This window comes from Ixodes scapularis, unplaced genomic scaffold (assembly GCF_016920785.2).
Source record: "Ixodes scapularis isolate PalLabHiFi unplaced genomic scaffold, ASM1692078v2 PGA_scaffold1__304_contigs__length_218370807, whole genome shotgun sequence".
NCBI classification, from domain to species: Eukaryota; Metazoa; Arthropoda; class Arachnida; order Ixodida; family Ixodidae; genus Ixodes; species Ixodes scapularis.
In genome coordinates, this window is record NW_024609846.1 from 80,390,020 (window position 1) to 80,413,798 (window position 23,779).

General features: G+C 45.8%; 1 protein-coding gene across 17 annotated transcripts in view; it reads left to right on the forward strand.

Moving 5' to 3' along the window:
• The window catches only part of LOC8053486 (chromodomain-helicase-DNA-binding protein 4), a 78,923-nt gene that overhangs the window by 15,319 nt on the left and 39,825 nt on the right, over positions 1 to 23,779 (forward strand). For 12 of the 17 annotated variants that reach the window (XM_040505167.2, XM_029983213.4, XM_029983214.4 and 9 more), the window contains exons 6-13: positions 4,608 to 4,708; positions 5,792 to 6,001; positions 8,638 to 8,781; positions 12,599 to 12,775; positions 17,747 to 18,004; positions 19,605 to 20,017; positions 21,636 to 21,930; positions 23,182 to 23,382. In XM_040505167.2, the coding sequence (XP_040361101.1) occupies positions 4,608 to 4,708; positions 5,792 to 6,001; positions 8,638 to 8,781; positions 12,599 to 12,775; positions 17,747 to 18,004; positions 19,605 to 20,017; positions 21,636 to 21,930; positions 23,182 to 23,382 (1,799 nt within the window). The remainder of the gene's footprint in view (positions 1 to 4,607; positions 4,709 to 5,791; positions 6,002 to 8,637; positions 8,782 to 12,598; positions 12,776 to 17,746; positions 18,005 to 19,604; positions 20,018 to 21,635; positions 21,931 to 23,181; positions 23,383 to 23,779) is intronic. The other 5 variants (XM_040505170.2, XM_029983222.4, XM_029983223.4 and 2 more) reach the window with 1 other exon arrangement.

The following is a 23,779-nucleotide window of genomic DNA, read 5'->3' on the forward strand; positions in this document are numbered from 1 at the left end:
TACACATTTTAGGGAGATGGCCTTATATGGGAACCTCCACAGACCTTGTTTGTTAGCATTGGTTGCACCCTAAGAGGAAGGGAGGGGGTGAGTGTTAGCACGTCACTTGCACTCTTCCTTCCTCCATCCCTTCCTTTCCTCTTACGGTGCTGCGACCAACGGGAGTGAACCCTGTCCCGTCAACTCCATGAACTGGTATCACCTTAATTACACTTGACAGAATGTCTCAGCCTGGCAACTTTTTTTTTCGTACATGTTAGTAATTTAAGAAGTTCTGCCCCGGTTTCCCCTTTGAACAAGCTGGTCGGTAGCGAAGGTTCTTTGCTTTTTGTTGCCACTGGGCTGCTTCCTACTGAGCACTTGTCAAATTGCGGCTACCATACTTTGTTTTACGTGTTGCATCATAGACAGGAAGTGCTACAATATGGGTGTATAGTAAGTAGAGTAGAACTTCTTTGTCGTCGAGCAAGTTGGTCAACACAGTTTTTGTTGTCTGTACACTAAAGTGAAATATGGGATTCTTGTTTGGCATTTACAAAAAAAAATGTGTACTAATGATCTGGTTTCAGGTATCTTTTCTCTCGGTATTTCGGCTTCTTGGTATAACATGCTGACATAATAACCTGTACTGCTTATTGTTCACTTCCCTCAAACCACCAACATTGTGTCGCAGCAGGGTGTTGCATCTACTACTTGCTTTTCAAATACAGAGCCATCATCGCCCATCCCGCTTTGACTGTTGCAGTGTTTTGTGTGGCATGGGGGGTGGATTTTTAATTGGCTGAATCCCGGTCTAGCCAATCCACTGCTTATGCAGCATATTGTGTTCTGCTTGTCTTTTCCAATTATAATGAGCCGACATGCTTGATCAGTCATGTCTTTGACAAACTGTTCTGCTTGATTGAGGCCCTAGTAGTGTCCTGCCTGCTTTGTGTCAGTGAGAATGTACTGGCATGACGCCAGGAGTCTTGCATAGTGTCATCTTAAGGGTCAGTGACAGATGAGAGCTCATTGCATATTTGCTCCATCGAAAAGTTTATTTAGGGAATATTAGAGAGTCGCTTATCAGTAAAGTGATGTTTTTGAAGTACATCTGAGGAAAATAAAACTGAACTGAACAGCCCTTTTTGAATATCCTAACACACTTTGGAGGGACACGATCTGGCACATGCCACCGGGCAATCTTTGAAGTAAAAAATGTTGCAGTATTCAGGTTGGATATATCTCTATATTTCACTCTTGCATATCTTCTTATCATTGTCAAGGTACACAACAGTAAAGTGGAGACTAATTTAGAGAATGAGGTGCCATACTTTGTTGATTGTCTTAAAGGGACCGTGAAACGATTTTAGAATTTCACTGACTGTATATCGTTTGTGGGATCAAAAGAAAACTAGCGCACAAGATTAGGAAGGCGATATCCTAATTTCTGGCATCAAATTTTGGCAAATAAACATGCACTATATCTTACACTCTTTCCCTCAAATGCTTACAACAAAGCTGAGTGTATGAATGGTTAGATTAATAAACGAGTTGTGGTGAACTTTCTGTAGTGGGCGGTAGCTTGCGCCACCTAGCAAAGTGACCGCATAATCCACAATGATAGAGTTTTATATTTTTCCTTTTTCCAAGCATGGCAGTTGAATTTAGCTTCCGTTTTGAACACGAATAGTGTGTCACTCGAACTGTGCTTGCAAACAATGAAATTGTCCTTGAAACACCCTCCACGGAAATGACCGAGTTCAATATTCGGTTGCATTAGCCGCAGCTTCAACGAGAGCATGGGAGGTTTGTTTCTAACGTTTTGTGTTCTCAGCCGAAATGTGAACCTACCATTTCGTACTGAGTAATCGCCACTACTCTGCAGCCGGTTCCGGCGCCAAACTTCTACAGCCTTCGTTGGGCGAGTTCTCGTTTTGCCGTCTGGGCGTCTCGGCATACGGAACAAAAACCATACTTTCACTATACCGATAGTGCCGGATATATTGTTAATAAAGTTTGACACCACCACTATACCGAAACATTTTAAGCTGCACCTTACTCAGCTGTGACACATCTATAGCCATGAAGTTGATTGCACAAGCATCGAGGACCTACGAGTCCTATGAAGCAATCCGCGTTCATAGAAACCTCAGCAGGTGGGATCGTTCCGACGTCCTCGCGTCAAAACGTTAGAAAGGCATACTTTACGTCATGGCCACGTGATTTCACATGTTGGGGGCCGAGTCTGGTTGATGAACCTACGAACCCGGAGCAGGGTTCATAGAACCCTGCTCCGGATTTTATGAACATTAAAGATTAATTAGGGTCTTAATTTGAAAAAACGCTGGAAAATCCTTTCATGGTCCCTTGAAGCCTCAGCACAGGTTGACTGTTTACAAAAAAGTAGGCGTACATTAGTAACAGGCTTTCTGCCTGTTGCCAATGTGCACTCTTATGTTCCCATCTGGTTGCTTGGTGCGTGCATGGTCCTTAGTAAGAAGCACTCTTTTGCTGCTGTTTGATGTTTTATTTTTGCCTTCTCCTCCCCCCCCCCCATCCATTTGCTGCCCCGCTTGATGCTCTGCCATTGTTTTTTTGTTGTCTCTTGCCAAACTTGGCGCCCCTTCTAGTGCGTTGTGAAACGCAAACTCCCACGGAGCGACCTAGGCATGAGCGCCGACGAAACACTGATTCTGCCCGAAATGCTGATTCTGAGACTCCCAGTACGTTGCCTGCGGAGAAGCCTTCTCCTTTTTGGGTTGCACGAAACATCTCGGGCACTCTGCCTGTCTCTGTCTCTCTCTCTGACGCGCAACTGATGCCCTGCTGGAATCTTCCGGATACCTCGTGCACTTGCTCCCCGTCGTCACTGCCCAGTTCGAACTGGCGTACCGCAAACTTCAAGAAAAAGGGTCGTTGTTCTGGACTGAAGTGAGCGGTAGAAGGCTGGGATTATGTGCCTGTTTGACATTGGAGCTTAGGACTGTTAATAGGATGTGCACAAGTGTTTAGTCTTATTTCATGAACTAGTATGGCAGCACGTCACTGCTAAGCGACAGACACCCATCCTAGCATCTCTCCCTGTTAGAAAAGTAGGAGATACAGTAGAACCTCCTTGATGCGTTTTTCAGGGGACCGCAGAAAAAAGGTCATTTAGAAAAACGTAACAACCGATGACGGACTTAGGGGGGTTCTACAAGAGATAGAAAGCAGCTCTTATACAATGGTTTTTTTTATGTGTACTTGCAGAACTGTTGAGGACTCAGGCACTCAAACTTTGCGTGTTCTGTCCCCCGAGCCTGTTTAAAGCTTGGTTAATAAAAAGGAGATTTCGCCTCAATCTCCGTTTGGGGACGATGCTGTTCAAAGTTGACGGCACGAGTGCGAGGTTTCTTGCAATGTCAGATCTCTTCCGGTTGGGATTGTGATGCACCATGTGAAGGTATATCAAACTTCTCTTTAAAAGAGTGCCTTCCTTTTTCGCGATGCCATGACCGTCGTCAATGGGCGCAAAGCGCACATATTCCGAAACGCCACGGTTCACGCAATCGAGCGGAACAGAAACTAGAAGCACAGCGTGCATGCGGGTGCACTTCATGCCAGAAAAAGAGAAGGACAGATGAAAGAGAGAATGAGCGTTTGCCGCCTCTCCAGCCTCGCTCCCCATCTGAGCGGTGCTCCAAGGTCACACCCGGGCAAGATGGGAAGGATGGGAAGCTGCGGCAAAGCTCAGCAAAGCCCAGCGAGGAGGCGGAAAAGAATGGGAAAGGAGTAAAGGGAAGACAGGCGTTTGCGTGCCCACACGTGCCGTGGGAAGCACATTGCATGGTTCGGCTTTGTTTCGCTAGCTTTGCTTCGAAGCCAGCGTGGCAGCCTGGCGCCCAGCGTGCCGAAGCGCCACAATGCCGACACTTCTGGATGTAAAAACCGGGAAAGCAAACGTAACAGGCGGGAAACTAATACATTTATCTCCATGAAAGTAAAACAGGACCGTCGTTTTTGAACGTAACAGCTGGGAAAACGTATCAACCGAGTATCAATGAGGTTCTGCTACATTAATAAGAACATGATGCAATAGATCCTTTGGCCTTCGCTGTGGGAATCGTCCCAGTTCCGCACTGGGGCTCGACCACTTTTCTAATATAACAGTCCTCTTTTCAAGTGTTCTTGTCATATGTGCTGCAAGATTGCGCCGTGGCAGTTTCATCTTAATGCTAGAGCACGTCTTGGGAGCCGGCACTTTGCACATCCGTCCATACATTCTGTTTTTTAATCGGGTCCTTGTCTCGATTGGCAGAGGCAAGGAATGCCGACTTAATGACTCGTACATAAAACTGGTAGAAAATTTAATCTGGGACAAGAAGAAAATTGGGAACTGGCAATGCTTCGAAAGTAAAATGCCTTCCGATTGACTTGGTGACAGTCACGTGAAAGCAGCTGGCAACGCCGTTGTTCAACTCGCAAACTAACTTGTCTCGCATTTGCACGAGGCTGCCGGAAAATTCCTGCAGGCTGCTTCTCTGTTTTGGGGGTGTGGAGATACACGGCATCCCAGTATACTTCATTTTTTTCATTTGTTTGGTGCAATTGTTTCATTCCTTTGTTGCGGTTGTGATGGGACGTAGATGGAGAGCGGTCGAGTCGGAGCAAAACCAAAAAGAAGAAGTCGGTGCCCCTGCTTAAGATCAAGCTAGGTGGCATCGGCAAGCGCAAGAAGCAAAGCTCGGTACGTACTTCCACATTTGGGTCCTGCGTGTGCCGTTTGCTAGCTATGCAAGCAGCCTTTTGTGGTGGACGGTATGGGCGGCACACCATATGGGCGGCACACCATTTTTTGTTAATGGACCATGTTTTATGTTAAGGTGCATCACATCATTTGTGCATATCAAAATTAGCTGACTATACCTGTAGAATGTGGCATGCATCAACTCAGATGGTTGTGTCACTCATAAAATGGCAGCTCAGTTGTCTTAGTTAGCGACTGTACAGAATCATTACATAGCCAAGGAGCTTTTATTTGGGTAACACAGATAATGAATGTCAAGAAGAGGGTTCTCTATTATCCCATGAAAGTTTGATTTGGCCAGTGTAAAAAATAGACTTGTTTTTTGTTTTTAACAACTTTCGATTACATTTTATTCTTAGATCTGGGCCCTGCATAACACTAATGAGTGGTAATTAGGTAAATATAGTTGCTCAGCCATTTTTTCTTAAGGTGAGGGCCTTTATTGCACTCTGTTGAGGAGAAATTTGACTATAGTTTAGTAAGCTGTAGCGAGCATGGTCCAGTGTGCATTGATAGTAACTCAGCGATGTTCTTTTGAAAGACAGGGGCCTGCAGTGCACTTTTTTTAGGGGAAATATGGCCATTTTTGATAACCGGGCTGCTGCCTTCAGATCTCTTAGTTCAGCCAGCACGTCCCTGTTCGTCTGAACGACAAAGGCAGAATTACCCATTCTCTTGTCCGCCTAACCTAGGTTGGTGCAGTATGGCCTAATATGCCCTTTTACCAGAAAACCCGTAATCACTATCAAGTCCACCTGTTCCGCCTTCACTGCTAAGTTGACAGTTCAGCGGAAGCTTCGTGCTCGGTGGACCAGTCGTACGCCAATCTTCCGCCACACAGTCGCACTCTGGCCCACACACCCACGTGCAGAAAGTGGGGTCGGGCGACGAAGGGGAGATGGTCAGTGGGTCCGGCGAGCTGCGCAGCTCCCACCACACCGTCAGCCTAGGGGTGAACGGAGCATGGGAGACGGTGGAGGTCGGTTGTGCGGCCTTGCTGACAATGCGTCGCTCGTGCCGCAGGAGGAAGAGAACAGCGTGAGCGACCAGAGCGACGCTGACTTTGAGGCTGCGCTGGAAGAGGCGCAGAATATGACTCCTCCCCCTGCCAAGAGCGACAAGGCCTCCTCGTCCTCCTCCAAGAAGGGACGCGCCAAGAAGGCCAAGAAGAAGAAGAAGACCAAGACCACTGCGAGCTTCCCAAACTCGGACGCCGAGAACGACGGCTACGAGGTAACGTGCATACCCCTCCTCCTCCCTCTCCTCCCCCTCCTCCTCCTCCTTCACCTTTTCCTCCTCCTTCTCGCAAAAGGGGGTTGGGGAGATAGATTTTGTTGTGACAGCGATGTAGTGGAGTGCTCAAATTGATTTTTTAACCTCACTGTAGTTGGATACAAGTTAAGAACACGTTGCCACTGTAGTTGGATACAAGTTAAGAACACGTTGCCTGCTGGAGCTAGAGCTCGTGCTGGAGGAAAGGTTTTCTGGCACATTCTTGACTTGTATCTGAATATAGTTGCATTTAAGGTTACTGTAACTAGGTGGTGAATGCACATTTTGTAGCGTGGGCTACACCGGCCGAAGTTGAGCAGTTTCGCGTGGCTCCCAAAGAGCCTTGCTGCGCATGCGCGAGGAACAGCCGCCGTCGCAGCAGCTCGCCTTTCTGCGCATTCCAGAGGAGTGACATTATAGCCGCGGCAGACGCACTGGCACCGCCGCGTGCCCAGCTGTGCGCCTTTGTTGCGCAGTAGCCAAGTCTGACGCTGCACCGGAGCCGCTTGATAGCGCCTCTCATTTTGCGCGCATGAGCTCATGCTACGTATATCCTGGCATGGCCGAGCTAAGCCACTGCAATTTTTTGGAGGCATTCTTCATTGCATAGGTCAAATAAAAGTTAGATGTGTTTTTTTTCTATGGCTTGGTGTTTTAATTTACACCAGTCGTGTTGACTTTGTTTTTATTGTTTTGTCAAAACAAACACAATTAACACTTATTTTTTAAATTTTTTTTAAAATTTTGCATAAAGTATTTTAGCAGGGATAAATAAGTCTTATTTTTAACTTCCTGTCCCAGTCATAAAATTTGGTGCAGTTTAAGATCCTGTGCTATTTGCTCAGCTGTATGTTTCTGAAAAAAAATTGCATGTGGCAAAAGAAATTCTAATAAAACAAATAACCTTGTAAACCTTTCCATTGAAAGGGGACCTCAGAAATTCTTTCTTTTATTATTCTTGATAGCCGACTGAAAATTTGTATAGAGCTTTATATTTTCTCTTCAAATCTGTAATTAGTTCCGACATAGCTTGTTTCGTTGCTGTTTGTGATGTTGTGCCCTCTAAAGGGGCATAAACCACCTACTGCAATAGTCTGTTTATGGTCATAACTCAATCTCTGGGCTCTAAGTATCCTAAAAAAAAAATGACATTAATGCATTGCCAATTTTTTTTTATTAAAATAGCTATCAAAGATTGATTACCTCGGAATAGACGGAACGCTAAAGAGAGGAGGAGGTTTTTCCTCTCTTCTCCGGCGTTCCATCTGCTTTCTCCTCCCCGGCCCGTCTTACCCTCGCCTTACCTTCTTGAGTTGTGAGTTGCAACAGACTATAAAGGGTGCCCTGTGGTGTCTAGATTTTTTATACCGATTTTAATAAATAAATTGGTCATGCGGGAGCCCATAGATTCAATTACGGCCATAAGTAGACTATCGCAGACAGTGGTTTAGCACCCCTTTAAAGGGATACTGAACCGAAATTTGTAGCTCGCAAAACACGGCTGGAGCGATATGCAGGATGCTGCAGTACCCAAAAAGACCGCTCGTACAGCGATACCTCGAACGGATGGCCGTATTTTTTGGTAAAAATTGTGCGACTGAACGCGGCCGACGAGGCGGACGAGACATGTGACGTCACGATTCTCATTCCCTCTCCTCCTCGCTTCGTCCCGTCGAGCTGGTGAACAGAAGTGAGGAGGAGAAAAGTGAGGCCGTTTTCCCTCATCCTCAACTTTCTCAGGAGGATCATGACGTCAGAGTCCTCGCTTGATCGCACCCTTCTTTTCCAAAAATAAGGCCCTTTGTTTGAGATATCGATGTATGAGTGAGGTTTTAGAGTTCGTAGCCCCCCCATTCAACGCTTCTGCGGCCTTATTTTTCAAAATCCAAATTTCGGTACAGTATCTCTTGAAAGTTGTTTTGTGCACTTTGGGGCGTAGCGTGAATACAAAAGAGCATCGTAAAAGAGTCCACTATTTTTTTTTTTTTTTTTATTATCCACTGAGTGCAGGATGCAACACAAACAACCTATGTGTCTATGACCTGTTTTATGGTAAAAAAAACAAAAAGAGAAACTGGAAATGTTAAAAATATTGTTGTTAGAGTGGTGACAAACGTTGCTTCTTAAATTTTCGTAACTGTAATAATGAATGAGCATTGCTGTCAAACTTGAAGGTTGCATTCTTGAGGTTGCGCATGCATTCCAAAGTTAACACATCAATAGGGGAAGGCAGCAATGCAGAGCTCAAGTTTGTCTGCTTCTTGCGGTGACATCAAAGTGCCTAGCTCTAATTGGCTCTATTGGAAGGATAGTGAGTAGACTTTGAGGCTGCTAGCATTAAGGTCTACTCACTCTCCTTCCAATCGGAGCCAGTCAGAACTCGACGTTCTGACGTGTCACCGTGACCTCCGCTCAAGAAGCAGACGAACTTGCACTCTGCATAGACCCACATAAAGATTTCTAGCACGTAGGATGCTTTCCCAAGCGAAGACGTCTGCTTGGATTCAAGAGCAGACGCAAACGTCTCCTGCGTTTCGGCGCGAATTCGCCGTACCCCGTGCATTCCTCTTGAACCCGTCTGGTGCTTCTCCCCGCAGACCGACCATCAGGACTACTGTGAGGTGTGCCAACAAGGGGGTGAAATCATATTGTGCGACACGTGTCCACGTGCCTACCATCTGGTCTGCTTGGAGCCAGAGCTGGAGGAGCCCCCCGAGGGAAAATGGAGCTGTCCCCATTGCGTGAGTGGACCCCTCCGGCGCGCCCCTCCTCCCGGGGACGAACCCCTCCCCCGGGCTCAAAGTCTAGCTCTGCTTCGTTTAGTGCAGAGGTAGACGGCCAGGGCGGGTACGTTCCGCTCGAGGACATCTTTCTGTGCCAGTTTTGTGGAATTGGTAGCTGAGCGGCGGCGACCTCTGACGTTGGGCACTTTCGGGATTGCGCTTCAAATCTCGGAAGGCGGAACGGCACAGCCACCATGCAGATGCGTCATTCTTGTGTGCAGTGTGCGTGCGCATCGGTCGTGTGCTCTTGTCACGCGCAATGCGTGCATACTACTGTGCAAAGGCAGTAGTGTGCATGCGATAGACTGGACCGTTTGCTTTCTTTTTTGGGAGAAGTGGAAGGGCAGTGAAAGAGTGGCCTTGTGTGCAGTTTGGCAGATGATCGTGCTACGCTTAAAAATTGGGAGCTTCAAAAGAAAAAGAAAGAAGAAAAAAAAAAAAAGAAGAAAAGTTTTTACATTGCCATTTTGTGGTGTATTGGAGAACCAAGTTGCCTCTGAAAGTTGTCCTCGAGTTTATTTGAACAAGTTCCATTCTCAGCAGCTTCCGCAAGCTCCACAATTGCAGTGAAGCGCACATTGGTGGCGGTAGTTGTAGGTGCAATAGCAGTGGAACGATTAAATCTTAACTTTTTACTATTCCAGAACCCTGGAGGAGCTTGTGCTAAGCATTTATTGATTCGATTAGTGACACGCCCGAGTAGAAATATAAGACCAGTTTTACTCCACTATACGTTCTATCGAGGCATGTGGTGTCTTGCAGTTATAAAGCGGCAGCTTTTACAGGCCTGTTCCCCAATTTCGCGACTGCGTGAGTGTAATTGAGAGATTTCCCCGCTAAATTTGGAGGCAAATTTGATATCACGTGACCCGACGTCACGGGACCTACAGACAAATTCATGTTCACCGCTAAGTTTAGAGGAAAAATTGATGTCGCGTGACCTATGCACCAATTCCGTTTCCCTGCCAAATTTGGCAGAAAAATTTGGCGACGGCGGGAGCATGAACGAAATAAAACAAAAAGGAAATTACAGCAGGAGCTGTTAGTGGCGCATCTCCCGGTTCACGGTGGCGTGAGCATGAACGAAAATAAACAAAAAAGCTGCCGCTGTTTGTGACAGTGCCTGATTGGTTATCCTGGTTCTAAGGATGATGAGTTCGGCTAGGCTTGGTTGGGGCTAGATCAGGTCAATGGGTCAATGGACACCAACAACGTGTTCATGCTAGCCAATATTTTAACCCAAACACAACGTAGGAAGGTCCATCTACCCAGAAAAAGAATTAAAGCATATTTGCGGTTCGAAATTTGTTTTTTCGCCACACGAAAACTGCCGTTCATGAATCGAGTGTTCAGGATCGCTCTAGCTCTTGAATCCTCGGTTGCGCGCGGTTATAGCTCGGAACCTGAAATATTGACGTTCTAGGCCATCCAAGGCATACATTAAGAATTGAAAATAATAAAACCTACAAAAGACAACTTTATGGCCACTGAGATACCGCAAACACGTTGGTTTGAAGCAGGGATGGGCAGTATTTCAAATACAAGTATTTGAAATACGTATTTCAAATACTTTGTGTATTTTGCATTTGTATTTAATTACAAATTGGGTAATGTATTTGACGTGTGTATTTAAATACTAAAACGTGGGTATTTCCAATACAATTGTAATTAAATACAATTTTGTGGACGAAAATACATCCCTCAAATTTATTGTCACTGTCCAGAGCAGGAAGAAAACTACGTTCTGCACAGAATGCAGTGTCCCTCAATCAAGCACAAGCGTTTAGTGACTTTGTGACTACGGTGCTAGTCCAGGGCAAGAATAGTGACGAAATCGACGTTCACAGGCAGACTGGCTAAATAAGTACCTGCGACAACTTGTGATGCTTTCCAGCCTGATTTCCCTCCATATTTTTGCCTAGAACATTCTAAATGCGCGGGTTGTCCAGATTTTTGTAACTGGTGCGAGTTTCAACAATAAAAAATTCTCTAGCTAGTGCTGCGCGTCTTGGTCGTCTCGGTTCTCTGTTGGCCTATACCAGGGGCGGCCAAGCTGCGGCTCGCGAGCCGCAAGCTGGCTCTTCGCGTCTGAAAGTGCGGCTCGCGGCTCCCTCCCCTACCCCCCCCCCCCCCCCTTCCACGCCTCCCTCCTTGTCACACAAGCACTTCCCCAAATAGAGAAATGAAACGCGTTTTAAATCGAAAGACAGGTTGCGGTTTGGTAGTCTTGCGCTACTGCTACCTTACGTAGAGTTGGGCCGCTTTTGACTCGGATAGATTGAAAGTAGTTCGAGTTTCGTTTATTGCTCTGAACAAAAGTTTGCGCCCCCTCCCCCCTCCCCTCCCCCCTTGCGGCTCTTGGAAGTTTCGTGATTTTGTTTGCGGCTCTGAGACCGGGTCAGCGTGGCCACCCTTGGTCTATACCAAAATGTAATCGACAAAAAAAGCTGCTTGAAGCTCTGTACTTTTTTTACCTATTACATCCAAGCTAATAGCATTTTTTTTGTGATTATATTTCTGTTACGTTACTAGAGCCTCGCACACTAACTCCCGAGTGGGGGATGCAAAATTAAAATGAGATACCCAGAAACCCGTTGCAGGTGTCCGGAAGTCGCTGACGTAAATTTTGAGGAATGTATTTGGAAAAGTATTTGGAGGAGACCAAATACATTTGGTTGTATTTGTATCTTGTATTTAAATACTTTTTTGGAAATGTAATTAGATTTGTAATTAAATACATTTTTGACGAAGTATTTTGTATTTGTATTTCGATACATATTTGCATGTATTTTGCCCATCCCTGGTTTGAAGAAAACTCTCAATGGGCCGGGCAGTTGCGGGAAGTGATCACCCGATGTCAAATGTCATTGAATCATACTTACTAGGCTCGTTCGACTTGGCAGCGAGCTCTGAACCAGTTCAGACCCCTGGTTCAGCGAAGTGCAGGAGCCGTGCAACACGAAAGCCAGCTAACTGTAACTTCCAACCAAATCAAACATACCAGTTCCCGAATTGCACGAACCAGTTTGGCCGGTTAGGCAGGTCAAATGAACCCGCCTTCAATTTGCTCGTACTATTGTCGCCGACAGAACGAGAACAGGAGGGTGTCTTTTTCAAAGAATGTCCGGCCTCCGGCACGGGCTCCTTGCCTCCCGTCATGCTCGTTCTCGTTCTGTCAGTGGCTATAACCGGGGTTCCGTGTTTTCGGTAAATACCGACAGACCCCGAAAATTCGCCCCCGAGCCAGTCTTGTCAAAATCGGGGAAAACCGAAAAGCCTAAAATTCGAGCCGACCTTTGAAGAGGAAAAAAACCGAGCTTTGCAGGAAGAGATCATAACCTTCGGCGTTGTTTTTGGCTTGCCCTGCCCACGGGCCCTAACAAATTCGCTTCTTTCTTCGGAACCACTCACATTATTTCGTTTTCCTCTATTGTAGATACGGAGACATTTTCCAAGTGTTCGGGCGGCGTGTGTGTTCCTCGAAGGTTCCGAAGTCTATATCTGTGCCCTATTTACTTGCATGGAAGTCCTGAGAAACTATTTTTGTCCAAAAATTGAAAAACAACGAATCCATGAAAAAGATGAAACCCGAAAAAACACCCCCGTATTAAACCCCGAAAACACGGAACCCCAGCTATAACTGCTTGGTCAGTTGCGTACCGTGCAAACCATGTTGCGGGTGCGAGGGGGAGACCAGGTCGGTCCCCCCTCCCCCTTTGGCTGTGTTTCCCTTTCCCCCCACCCTCTCCTCTCCCCCAATCTGGTTGCACTGCAGGAAGGGGAAGGCATCCAGGAACAGGAGGAAGACGAGCACATGGAGTTCTGCCGGGTGTGTAAAGACGGTGGCGAGTTATTGTGTTGTGACAGTTGTCCTGCGGCCTTCCACACCTTTTGTCTGAACCCCCCTCTGAAAAACGTCCCCACCGGAAAGTGGAACTGTCCACGCTGCTCGGCAAGTGGTCTCCTTCTCCTACGCCTCTCTCTCTGTCTCTCTCTCTCTGCCCTTGTAATGAGGAGAGTCGCCTGCTTTTGGCTTTTCACTGTCTCTCTCTCTCTCTAACACACTCGCTACTCTCTTAACGCACTCCAGTTTTCCCTCTTTGGTAACCAGAAGTCGTTTGTGTGCTGTCCGTTTCTCTCATCTCGAATAAATAGTAGATAAGGTATTGACGACTTCTGTGCGAGGTTTGGCACGGGGTGTTCCCTTTAGAGTCTCTTTTTATTTCATGAAATAACAAAACGTCCAAGTAAGCAGTCCTTTTTTCTTTTTTTTTTTTACCTATGTTTTTTGGACTTGCGGCTTTAGGGTTTGTATTTGAGGCAATGTGTCAACTGTTCTGCCAGTGTTCTAAATTTCAAAGGGTACTGGGGGTTTCATCGAACCTTCAAAAAAATTTTGTATTTCAGCAGCAATATTAAATTGGAATGGAGTCTCATTGATTGCAGTTTTGTAATGTAACAGTAGTAGAATGTTTTGTTGTAAAACTTTGTAACACGCTAAAAGGAACACCCTGTGCAAATATGTCGAAGGATCGAGGCTATATATTGGATGCATTTGAAACTGGAACAATGCAAACTAAATGGCAGTGAATACTGTTTTTGTTACCAAACGTTTAGGACGGAGATAGGGAATCATAACAAATGGTGCAGTCATTGTGGTTGAAAAGTGACATGTCTTATGCTGTCTTACAGGGGTTACTCTATTCGGCAAAGCTGGTGCCGAGTTTTATAACTTCAAGCCTGAATAGGGGTACTAAATGTTACAAGGTTGCTGCCAAACCAAACTGGAAAAAAAAAAAGAAAAAGAAATCTTGTTTACTGTATGGTTAGGTGTTTGTCTTTTGTTCAAGGCTCTACATCATTCAGATCATAGTTTTCCTAAAAACAACTGCTTAGTCCTCTGAAGCTGTAGTAGCACCTCTGGATGTCTAGGTAACACTATTTTTCTTGCACCCACAACTATGGGGTCATTTGCATGTGCATACATAGTACTATTGTGATCTACCTTTGTGCAAGAAGTCATAGATGTTTTAGGCCTGCTCCTTCTGGTCCCGATTACATTTTAGTGGGGCTGAAGTTTTCCAAGGTCACATCGCAGTGTTTTGCTCTCATAAATCTGGGATGGGAGTCTGACAGTGGTCAGACACAAAATGGTGCATTGCCTGCCTGCTGCTGACTGCACGAATGCCCAGAGCTTCCTAGCTGCTTTCTTTTTTTGCGCAGATAGCACTCTTTGCGAGAGTTGTCGTGGCTGAGTTTTGGTTTTGTTATTCTCCGCATGCCACGCTACGCATGTTCTTGGTCAATATTAACGCCGCTATTGCGAACTGCCTGGTCCTGTACTTTCACCTGTGAAAGCCTCTCCTGCTTCTACTAGAGCTTCAAGTATGCCACAAATCGTGTGTTAAATTTTTTTGTTTTTTTTAGTGTGTTAACATTATTTAACGCTTGGCCAACAGGGTGCAAACTGACAGGTGAAATGGGGTTGATTTACCTGTCTATGATCGGCATAACGGGACGGTAACAAAGCATTTTGTCCGTGTTCTTGATCGAGTTGACCAACTGTTGCCTCGATGTAAACCGGCCTTTACTCTTCTGTTTGTCTCGCTTGCGTGTGTGTGAACGTTTTCTTTTTTTCTCTGATTCTTTCGGCCTCTACCCTTTCGTATTCTACGGGACAAGGTTTGGACGTTTGGGCTTCCTCTTTCTGACCCTTTCTTCGTGTTGTCTCCTTTGCTCCTTACGTCTCCCTTTCTCTGTCCTGTCGGCCTCTTTTTTCTTTCTCATGTCTCTTTCTCTTTCTGTTCCTTGCAACTGCAGGAAGAGAAAGGCCTTGCAGTCAGATGAAACGGTGACAAGGGACAGTGTCGAATTTCGTTTTTCATTCTCTTGAACTGTGCCAGTGGGAAGCGTGACATCGCAATGATTATGTCGTGGGATTTCTCGACTTCTCATTGAGAAAAAGAAAAATAATTGCGGCACGATTTCTTGGGCTTTGCTTCATGGCAATGTGGAGTTTCACCGATATGTCAACGTACGCCAGTGCAGTCATCTGCCTATGCTATTTTATGAGTAGCCACTTTATAGGCATGGCAGGCAAATTATTTTAATATTGCGTCGTTTATTCATTGTTTGGTACTGCAAAATGTAGCAAGCTTGTGTTTTAACATAACCTTGTTGTTGAGATTCCTTGTCTCTTTTTCTTTCTTATCTGTGCGTTCACTGTCAGAACTTAGTCTAGAAAGTAAAATAAAGAAATAAATTTTTGGCTATGTTGGTATTCTTTTTAACACCGTATTTGCTCAAGCAATAGCCGTGCTGCTTATGAACAAGACCTCTGGGTCGGATTTCTGGCGGAGCACAGGTATAGTGATTCACCACGATCGGCAGAAAAATGGCAGTGGTTTATGGGACAGAGATGATGTCTTCACGCGAAAATGCTATCTACCCTGATCACATTCTTACAGAGAATTGTGTTTTTGACCTCGTTATTCGCTGCATTTTTTATGCAGAATGCGATGATTGGCTGTATGTGTGTTCTGCAGAAAAGTAGACGCAAGGTCCTTGTTCATAAGAAGTGTGGCTATTACTTGAGCAAATACGGTATAAGAGAAATGTTACTTTAGTAATTTAATAATTATAATAATTTATCCCTGTAGGCACATACCTTTGCAGTGTATCATGAATTGGAGAGCGAAAGCTGGATCAGCTCAGACATTTTGAAACAATACAATGAAATCTCATTGTTTTACTTTCTATTTTCTTAGATGGTAAGGTGTTTGGGTAAAAATGACTGCACAGCAGTGTTTTGGTTTGCTTCATGTGCCTGTGAAAATGAGAGAAATTATGTCTATAAATTATGAAGCTTATAGCATTGTTGCAACAGACTACTGTTAAGTTCTTTTTTTCTTTTGTTGCTCAGAAAATGCCAGTTCCAGTTTGGTTGGCTTCATTCTGCTGTCTTACTTTCTGCATGTGGTGCATCAATACGAGTGTTGAAAGGGGGATCCAGTAGCAGATACGTCCAATAAATGGTCTACTAAATTGTTATGGCCATTATGGAAAGCTGTAGCTAGGTAATTCAAGGGGGGAGGCTGGTCTTTAACTTTTTGTTTTTTATTTTTCATTTATCAAGCTGAAATTCAGTATACTGATGTATTTCTCAGTGGTGATTTCAAATATGCAATTCATTTTTAGATAGCTTAACTAGATCCTGAGTTATTAACAAATTTGTAATTTTAATTAGGTCCTCCTTACGGGCCGTTACCATAAGATTGTTCAGAATATATCACAATTTTTTATAGAATTACATTCACCAAGACATGTTTTGTGCGGTGATGCTATTTTAAGCCTAATCTAATGATATTACATTGGTAGAAAACATTTAAAATGAAGTTGCACAAAATGGGAGGTTATATCTTTTTTAGATTAATTAATTAAAATTATTGTATGAGATATAAAGCGACAAAAATAGCATCACCGCACAAAACATGTCTAGGTTAATGCAATTCTATAAAAATTTCTGAAAGATTCTGAAGAATTTTACGCTAACGACCCGTAAAGAGAACCTAATTAAAATGGCAAATTTATTAATAACTCGTGATTTCGTAAAGCTATCTGAAAACTAATTGCACATTTGAAATCACTACTTATAAATACATTAGTATCCTGAATTTCAGCACGATAAATGAAAGATAAAAAACACAAAGTTAAAGACCAGCCTCCCCCCTCAATAAGGGACTTGGGAGGAAACAATTTGCTATTGGCATAATGCCTTGAATGCTGGAAATGTCTGGAATAATCTAAGAATAGGAAAAATGTAAGCATTCCTTTTTGGTTTGGCAGCATTGTTTCCTTTTATGTATGTGTGTGTATTGCACCAGAGAAATTTCGTGATCTGTCAGCTTTTGTGATATATTCTACTGTGAGCACTGCAATACGGCTGGCTAAAGTGCAGAAGAGCTGGTACAGCGACAGTTCCCCCCCCCCCCCCCCCCCCCCTTTTTTTTTATCAACTTTGTCTTTCTTTTGCTTTAGCCTCGGGGTAATTAGTGATTGCGGTGCCCAGAAATATTTTTTTTTGTTCTCTGTTGTACCATCTCTACTGCTCATTTGACTTTGACCAATTTCAAACGCCTCTGATATGCAACAGAAGGGTCTCACAATGCAGAGTTTGGGAGGCACTTTTGTTGGTTTTGCTTGCACCTGAAACAAAAGTATTGTTGGCCCTCCTGGGGTTGTGCAGGAAGGGAGATTCAGGGATATAAACGAGGACCAATGCCACATTGTAGGGGGATACAGAGGTTCACTATATCTTTCTTTAGGCCATGGATATTGTGTAGTGGCAGCAGTCTTTTTCTGGATTTGTAGATGCTGTTGCCATCTGAGGTGCTCTGACCACACCTGCATATAATGAACCTCTTTTTTATGCCCGGGGACACTTGTATGGTGTGTTACAAATGAAGGGGGCACGCCATAGAATTAACTGGAAAAATTGGCACCTGCGTGTAACGATTACAATCTTTCACCAAATGTGTATTTAGTGCTGTATTACACCCTGTGAAATTTCAGGAGTATCTTCATCCCCTTTAGTCCCTCTGATTGCACACCTTTCAGACAGCATTATTGCTGCTATCTACATAGCTGTAAAACAACTTTGCCGTACATTCATCAGTGTTTTCCATTATCTATTGAAAACAAGAGACATTAATTATCGTCCGTGGCATGTGTATCTCCTTTGTGTCCCTGAATCGCTCGAAAGCCCCTCGCCGGGTTGCCGCCATCGCTTTTGCGTTCGGCTCAAAGGGTGGCAACAGCGTTCTCGCAGCATTCCACAACGCCGGTCTCCTCCTCCCCTTTTCCCCCGTGTCTCTCCCCTCCCCCCGCGACCGCTGTCCCCCCTGTGCGGCGGTGGCGTCACCAGGTGGAGCCACTCAAGGGCAAGGTTCAGAGAATCCTGTTCTGGCGCTGGGCCGAGGTGAAAGGCGACGCAAGCGGCCCTGACGTCAAGAAGGAGGAAGGCGGGAAGGCCGAGGACCCCTTGACCAGCACCCCCTCGACATCGTCTGCGGCCCCGCAGCCGTCGACGAGCAAGAAGCCGCAGCCCAAGCCGCTGCGCGAGTTCTTTGTCAAGTGGCACGACATGTCCTACTGGCACTGCTCCTGGATCTCGGAGAACCAGGTGGGTGGGCGAGGAATGCACGCGGCGTCCGAGCCCGCGGGCTCTGCTTGCCGGGGAAGGGTTGGGGGGATGCCTTGGTGAGGAGCGTTCCCACCAAAGTTATTAAGTAAGTATTTAAGTATTTAGGTGAGTATTTAGGGAAATTATGGCTGGTAACTATCCCTGGTAAATCTGGGAAAAGTTGGGGAAGCCTCGTGGATAATTGTAAGGGACCTTTCCTTCAAACGTAGTAAGGGTAGAAGGGGGAGAAGTATTTATAGGAAAATTGGGGAGGTTGGATAGTCTGAGGAAAGGACAAGGAGTTTTATTCCCCAAAGCTAGAGAGTTGGGGAAATTTTGGTGGTAACAGCTTCCTGGGAAAAGTTGAGCAAGGGTCAAGAGAATAGTTAAAGAGGTTGGCCCAAAAATAATTAGATTTAGGAAAATTATTGGTAAATATTCCTGAGGAATCTGGGAAAGGTTGGGGAAGCCCCATGGAGAATTTGCCCTAGAAAGTAGTGAGAGTTAGTGAGGTGTATAAAGTTTGTTGAAATCTTGGGGTAAACTTCCCCTTCCCCAGTAATGAGAGTGAGGCAAATCATTGGTGGTAACTGTTTCCTAGGAAATGGAAGAAAAGTTAGGGAAGTCTGCGAGGAGATTGTTTGGTAGTTTTGCCCTAAAGTATGGAAATCATTGATGGTACATATAACTCTTCCTAGGGAAATGGAGGAAAGGTGGGGAAGTGTGAGGGAGGATTGTACTTCGGAAGTTAGGAGAGAGTTGTAGGAGAGTTTTCTCCCAAAAGTGGGGACAGTTGGGATAAATCATGGGGATAACTATTTTCAGAAGAATGGGGCAAAGTTGGGGATATCTCTGGGTGGATTGTTTGGAAACTTTACCTCAAAGTAACAAGAGCTAGGCAAATCATTTATCGTAACTTTTTCTGAGGAAGTGTGGGGAAATGTTAAGAAAGTCTGAAAAGGGACTGTTGGGAACTTTTGCTTGAAGTAAGGAGTTGGGGAAATCATGGGTGGTAACTTAGAGAAAAGTTGGGGAAGTCTCAGTGGTGATCGTTAGTGTTTGCCTCAATGTAATGAGAGATTGGAAAACTATGTATAAAAACTACTTTAGGTGAAATGGGGGAAGTAGAAGATTTTATGGAGTCTGCCCCCCAAAGTAACAAGGCAGTTGAATTGTAGGTGCTAACTATTTTTGGCAAAACTTATTGAAGATTTGGGGTTGGGAAAAATGAAGAAAAATGGGTCCGAAAGTGCAGTTACACGGGTCATTTTTGTCTTCTGTTTTGAATAGATAACCCTTAATATTGCTGCCAAAAAGTTGCTTCACAAACTGCAGTTCCAATTAACTCTTCATACTTGAAGGGACATCCATTTATACCACGTCTGGCGTCCAAACCTTACTTTTATGTCAGAAGAGGTTCCTATCGATATTCTGCGACCACCATGCCTGACATTATATAGAGAGGAAGTCTGCCGTTGTCAATTTGGCAACGGTAGAGCAAAGCTGTCCCTCTGCTAAGGTTACCTACTGCCATATTGCCAGTAGGGGCATGCGAAAGCGGGCGTTCAGAATATGCTGTAACGACCGTGGTGGCGCGCAGCTGGACGTGTACCACCCGGGGCTGTACCGCAACTACTGCCGCAAGAATGACATGGACGATCCCCCACTGCCGGACGATGGGAGCAACGGCAGCAGCGACAAGAGCAACCGGGAGGAGAAGCACTCGGGCAGCAAGAACTACCAGAACCTGGAGGAGAAGTACTACCGCTACGGCATCCGGCCCGAGTGGCTGCAGGTGCACCGGGTGATCAACCACCGCACCCTCAAGGACGGCTCGACCCTGTACCTGGTCAAGTGGCGGGAGCTGTCGTACGACCAGTCGTCGTGGGAGGCACCCGACGACCCCGGGGAGTTTGAGATCCCGGATCTCCAGAAGGCCACCCAGGATTACTGGGACCTGAGGGCCTCCATGGAGGCACAGGACGCTCCCCCCACGAGCAAGAAGGCCTCTGGGTGAGCACCTCCCCTTTATATTGCCTCCTTATTCCCCCTTTAGCCCCTGTCACTGACTCCTTCCTTTGTACATTGAGGTCCTCGATGGACCTTGTGGACCGAAAGAGTAGCTAGAGAGGAGGAAACCATCCCTCGATTTCCGTTCATTCTGATCAGAGACCCCGCTTGGGAGCAGTAATTTTTTTTGTGGGTATGCTTATACAGTCACAAGTTAGTCAGCCCCAATTGTCTCCCAGCTGTAGATGAGAAATTTAGCCTGGGGTCTTTAAGTGCACCACACAGTAGTGACACACACCCGCTTGCCGCTACGATGCTAATCCAGATAAAAGCAAGCAGGGGTGGGGATTGAACCCAGGATTTCTGGGTTCTGCAGCACGAGCTTTTGCTCAACGTGCTCCGATCTGGTGTGCGCTCTAGCCCGCTCGGCCACCGATTTCCCCTTTCCTTTTAGGAGAGGAGAACAGGTTGCGACCAGGAAGGGTTTTCTGCTTTGTAGAAGGAGATTCCGTAGATTGGCCTTCACAATCTGACCTTTAAGGTGCTGTACTTCAGCTTATCATAGGTCCGTAATGCCAATGCCATAAAAATTGCGAAGATAACCTCTCTTGTTTTTACTATCCTCAGCCAAAAGAATCAGTCACAACAAAAGCACCTTGACCTTGCATTTTTAGTGCGTATGTTTCTGTTTGTATGCCTACAAGTCTCCAGCTTTGCTCTGCGCTACGGTTAAAGATGTATAGATCTAATGATCAGTCTCAGCCATGAATTGTTTGTACTTGAATACAAGTTTATGTGAAAGGCGGTGCCAGAACTATTTTTGAGGCAAGATAATTCCATAGCATGGCAATTTGTTAAAATTGGTGTTTCCATAAGGGTGCTTGACTCGTTGCGAAACACCCTTAGGGAAGCATCGATCTTACAGCACATAAATGTGATGCAAGATAAAATGGGTGACTATGGATGACTGCAGATACAAAGCAGATATTTGATGATATTCTTTACACAGGCCTACAAATCATAAACAGGTATGTCGCACGTAAAACATTGGTGAAATGTATGGGAGAAGTCTATTAATTCCTCAAAAATGTTGTCTATCGTGGATTGTTTAGGCTGACATGACAACCCTACCCAAAATTTCGCTCATCTAGCAAAAAAGTTGTCCATTGTGGACTATTAGCCCCGTTGAGCGTGCTTCTTACCGAGGACCGGCGCACTGCAGGGCACCAGTGCACTTCTCTGCAGTGCACTGGTGCACTGCAGAGAAGCAACACCCGCGGAAGTGAGCTCCGTGGTTGTCACTCCCCCCCAGTGCACTGATGCTGGGAAAGAAGTGCATTCAACCGGGCTGCCAGAAGAAAATGTATGAATTACACAAAAAAAGGCTGTTTGAATAAAGCGGCATCTACGTTCATTAAAAACAGCAGGACAACCAAATTTGGATTATTTCTTCGAATTAATCGGTTGTATGAAATATCCGAGTGAATTATTGCGAGCCTTCTGTAGGTGAAAGTGGGACCCTACTGTGGGTTTGTTGATTGCAGCTTGCCGCAGCAAAGTCTCTAACCATTAACATAAGGCTCTTTTTTTTTTTTTTTTTCTCTCCTGGATGTGTTTTTAGGGGGAAGAGCAAGTCTAAAAGCAAAAAGTCTAGGGATCTCCGGGACGAGGACTCCCGTGGAGGGGGCCGGGGCTCCCCGATGCCCGAGCGGGCCCCCGTGGACCCCAAGAAGAAGTATGAGGTGCAGCCCCCCTTTGTGGTGGAGAACGACAATGAGCTGCACCCGTACCAGCTGGAGGGGGTCAACTGGCTCCGCTTCTCCTGGGCCAACCACACGGACACCATCCTGGCCGACGAGATGGGGCTGGGCAAGACCATCCAGACCATCGTGTTCCTTTACTCCCTCTTCAAGGAGGTACGCCCATTCTCTCTCTTTGCTCCCCTGCTCCAGGAGGACAGAGCAGTGGCGTAGGCATGAATTTTTCTCGGGTGGGGCTTGAGATGGCTGGTATATCCATGATTTGGGTTAGGGGTTTAGAATGCATGTGTAGTATTATAAGGTCGGCTGGACCTTGGGGGGTGCGGGGGGACTGGTGCCTCATAAGCTCTTTCCCTGGCTACGCCACTGGGACGGAGTAGGGGTTTTGCTTAAATTGGGGACATTCAGGCTTAGTTCCCAGTTACCTTAGTTTCCAGATACCTTAATCCTAGCCATCTTAGCACCCGGGTATCTTAGTTCCCATGTAGCTTAGTCCCCAGCTACCTTAGTCCTTGGCAGCCTTAGTTCTGAGGTGCCTTAATCCCTAAGCACTTTAGTTCACAGGAACCTAAGTCCTCAGATATGTTTGTCCCCGAGTATGTTTATCCCCAGATATGTTATTTCCCAGATTCATTAGTTCACACACAGGGACCTTTGTCCCCAGGAACCTTAGTCCCCAGTTATCTAGCTCCCAGGTATCTTAGTTTCCGGGTTCCATAGTCCTGGACCCCAGGTGCCTGGGTTTCCCGGTGCTCGAGATGCACGCTTGCCTCGGACTTCACAAGTTCAAGCAGTTCTGAGTAGTTACTCCTTCAGCTTGGGCGCATCTTACTGAGCTGTGCATTGGTGGCCCAACCTCTGTCGCCATCGTATACATCGCTGTACTAGAGCAGACTTTGTTTGCTGTGACCGCTGCAATACTACCAGTGCCGTAGAGCAGGCGCTCTCGGAAACACCGTGCGAGAAGCAGGGAGTGTCACTTTGACGTAGAGGAGCGCTTCTCGTACGCCGGGCATGTGGTGTTTCAGCGAGTAGCACCTGTTGACTAACAACTACAGCAAATAAGCTGTGCCATAGTGCCTGGAACAAGCACGACCAGCAGGAAGTGTTTACATTTGTGAATATAAACAATAGTTATGGCTCTGTCTAAGGATTACACATTCAACCTCGAATTCAGGGGTAAGTATTGTCAGTCTAAAAATTAAACATTCAGCGTTGGATTCGGGGCAAGTATTTTGCGCCACCACTTCCAATAAAAAGAAATTGAGCGTCGTCAAAACCTGGCCAGTGTGTCGAATCAGTTGGATCGACGTTGGTAGATCGACAGTTTGTGGCGTGGTTCGTGCGCCTTCGTTCTGCCTCGTGGCGGCGGTCTGAGCAAGCGAGTCCCCCCGTTCTCGTCCCCAGGGCCTCTGCCGGGGCCCGTTCCTGGTGAGTGCCCCCCTGTCGACCATCATCAACTGGGAGCGAGAGTTTGAGCTATGGGCGCCGGACTTCTACGTGGTGACCTACATTGGGGACAAGGACAGCCGGGCCGTCATCCGGGAGCACGAGTTCTCCTTCGACGAGAAGGCCGTTCGGAACCCCAACAAGGCTTGCCGCATGAAGGTGGGCGACCCTCTCTCCGCTCAGACATGCTCGCCGCATGGCTGACTCCATCCTTTGAAAGGAAAGTGAAGCGGTTCTGCATTTGACTAGAAACACTTGGAAACGTGGCAGTTAAAAATAGTTCCGCTATTTATGCACCAAATTGAATGAAATTTTGTACAAATACAGTCAAAACTCGATTTGACGGACCCCGATGTTACGAATTTCCCGATCTAACGAACAAATTGTGTTTCTGCTGAAGTTTTCCTACAGGGCTTAACCCTTGTATGAACTCATAATAGCAAAGTAAATTGACTCCCAAACCTGAGTTAAAGAAGTATTCCCGAAAAAACTGTATGCAAAAAGAAAGCTATTCTGCATTTATTTCACCCAGTATACATGGCTTGCATTGACGTCA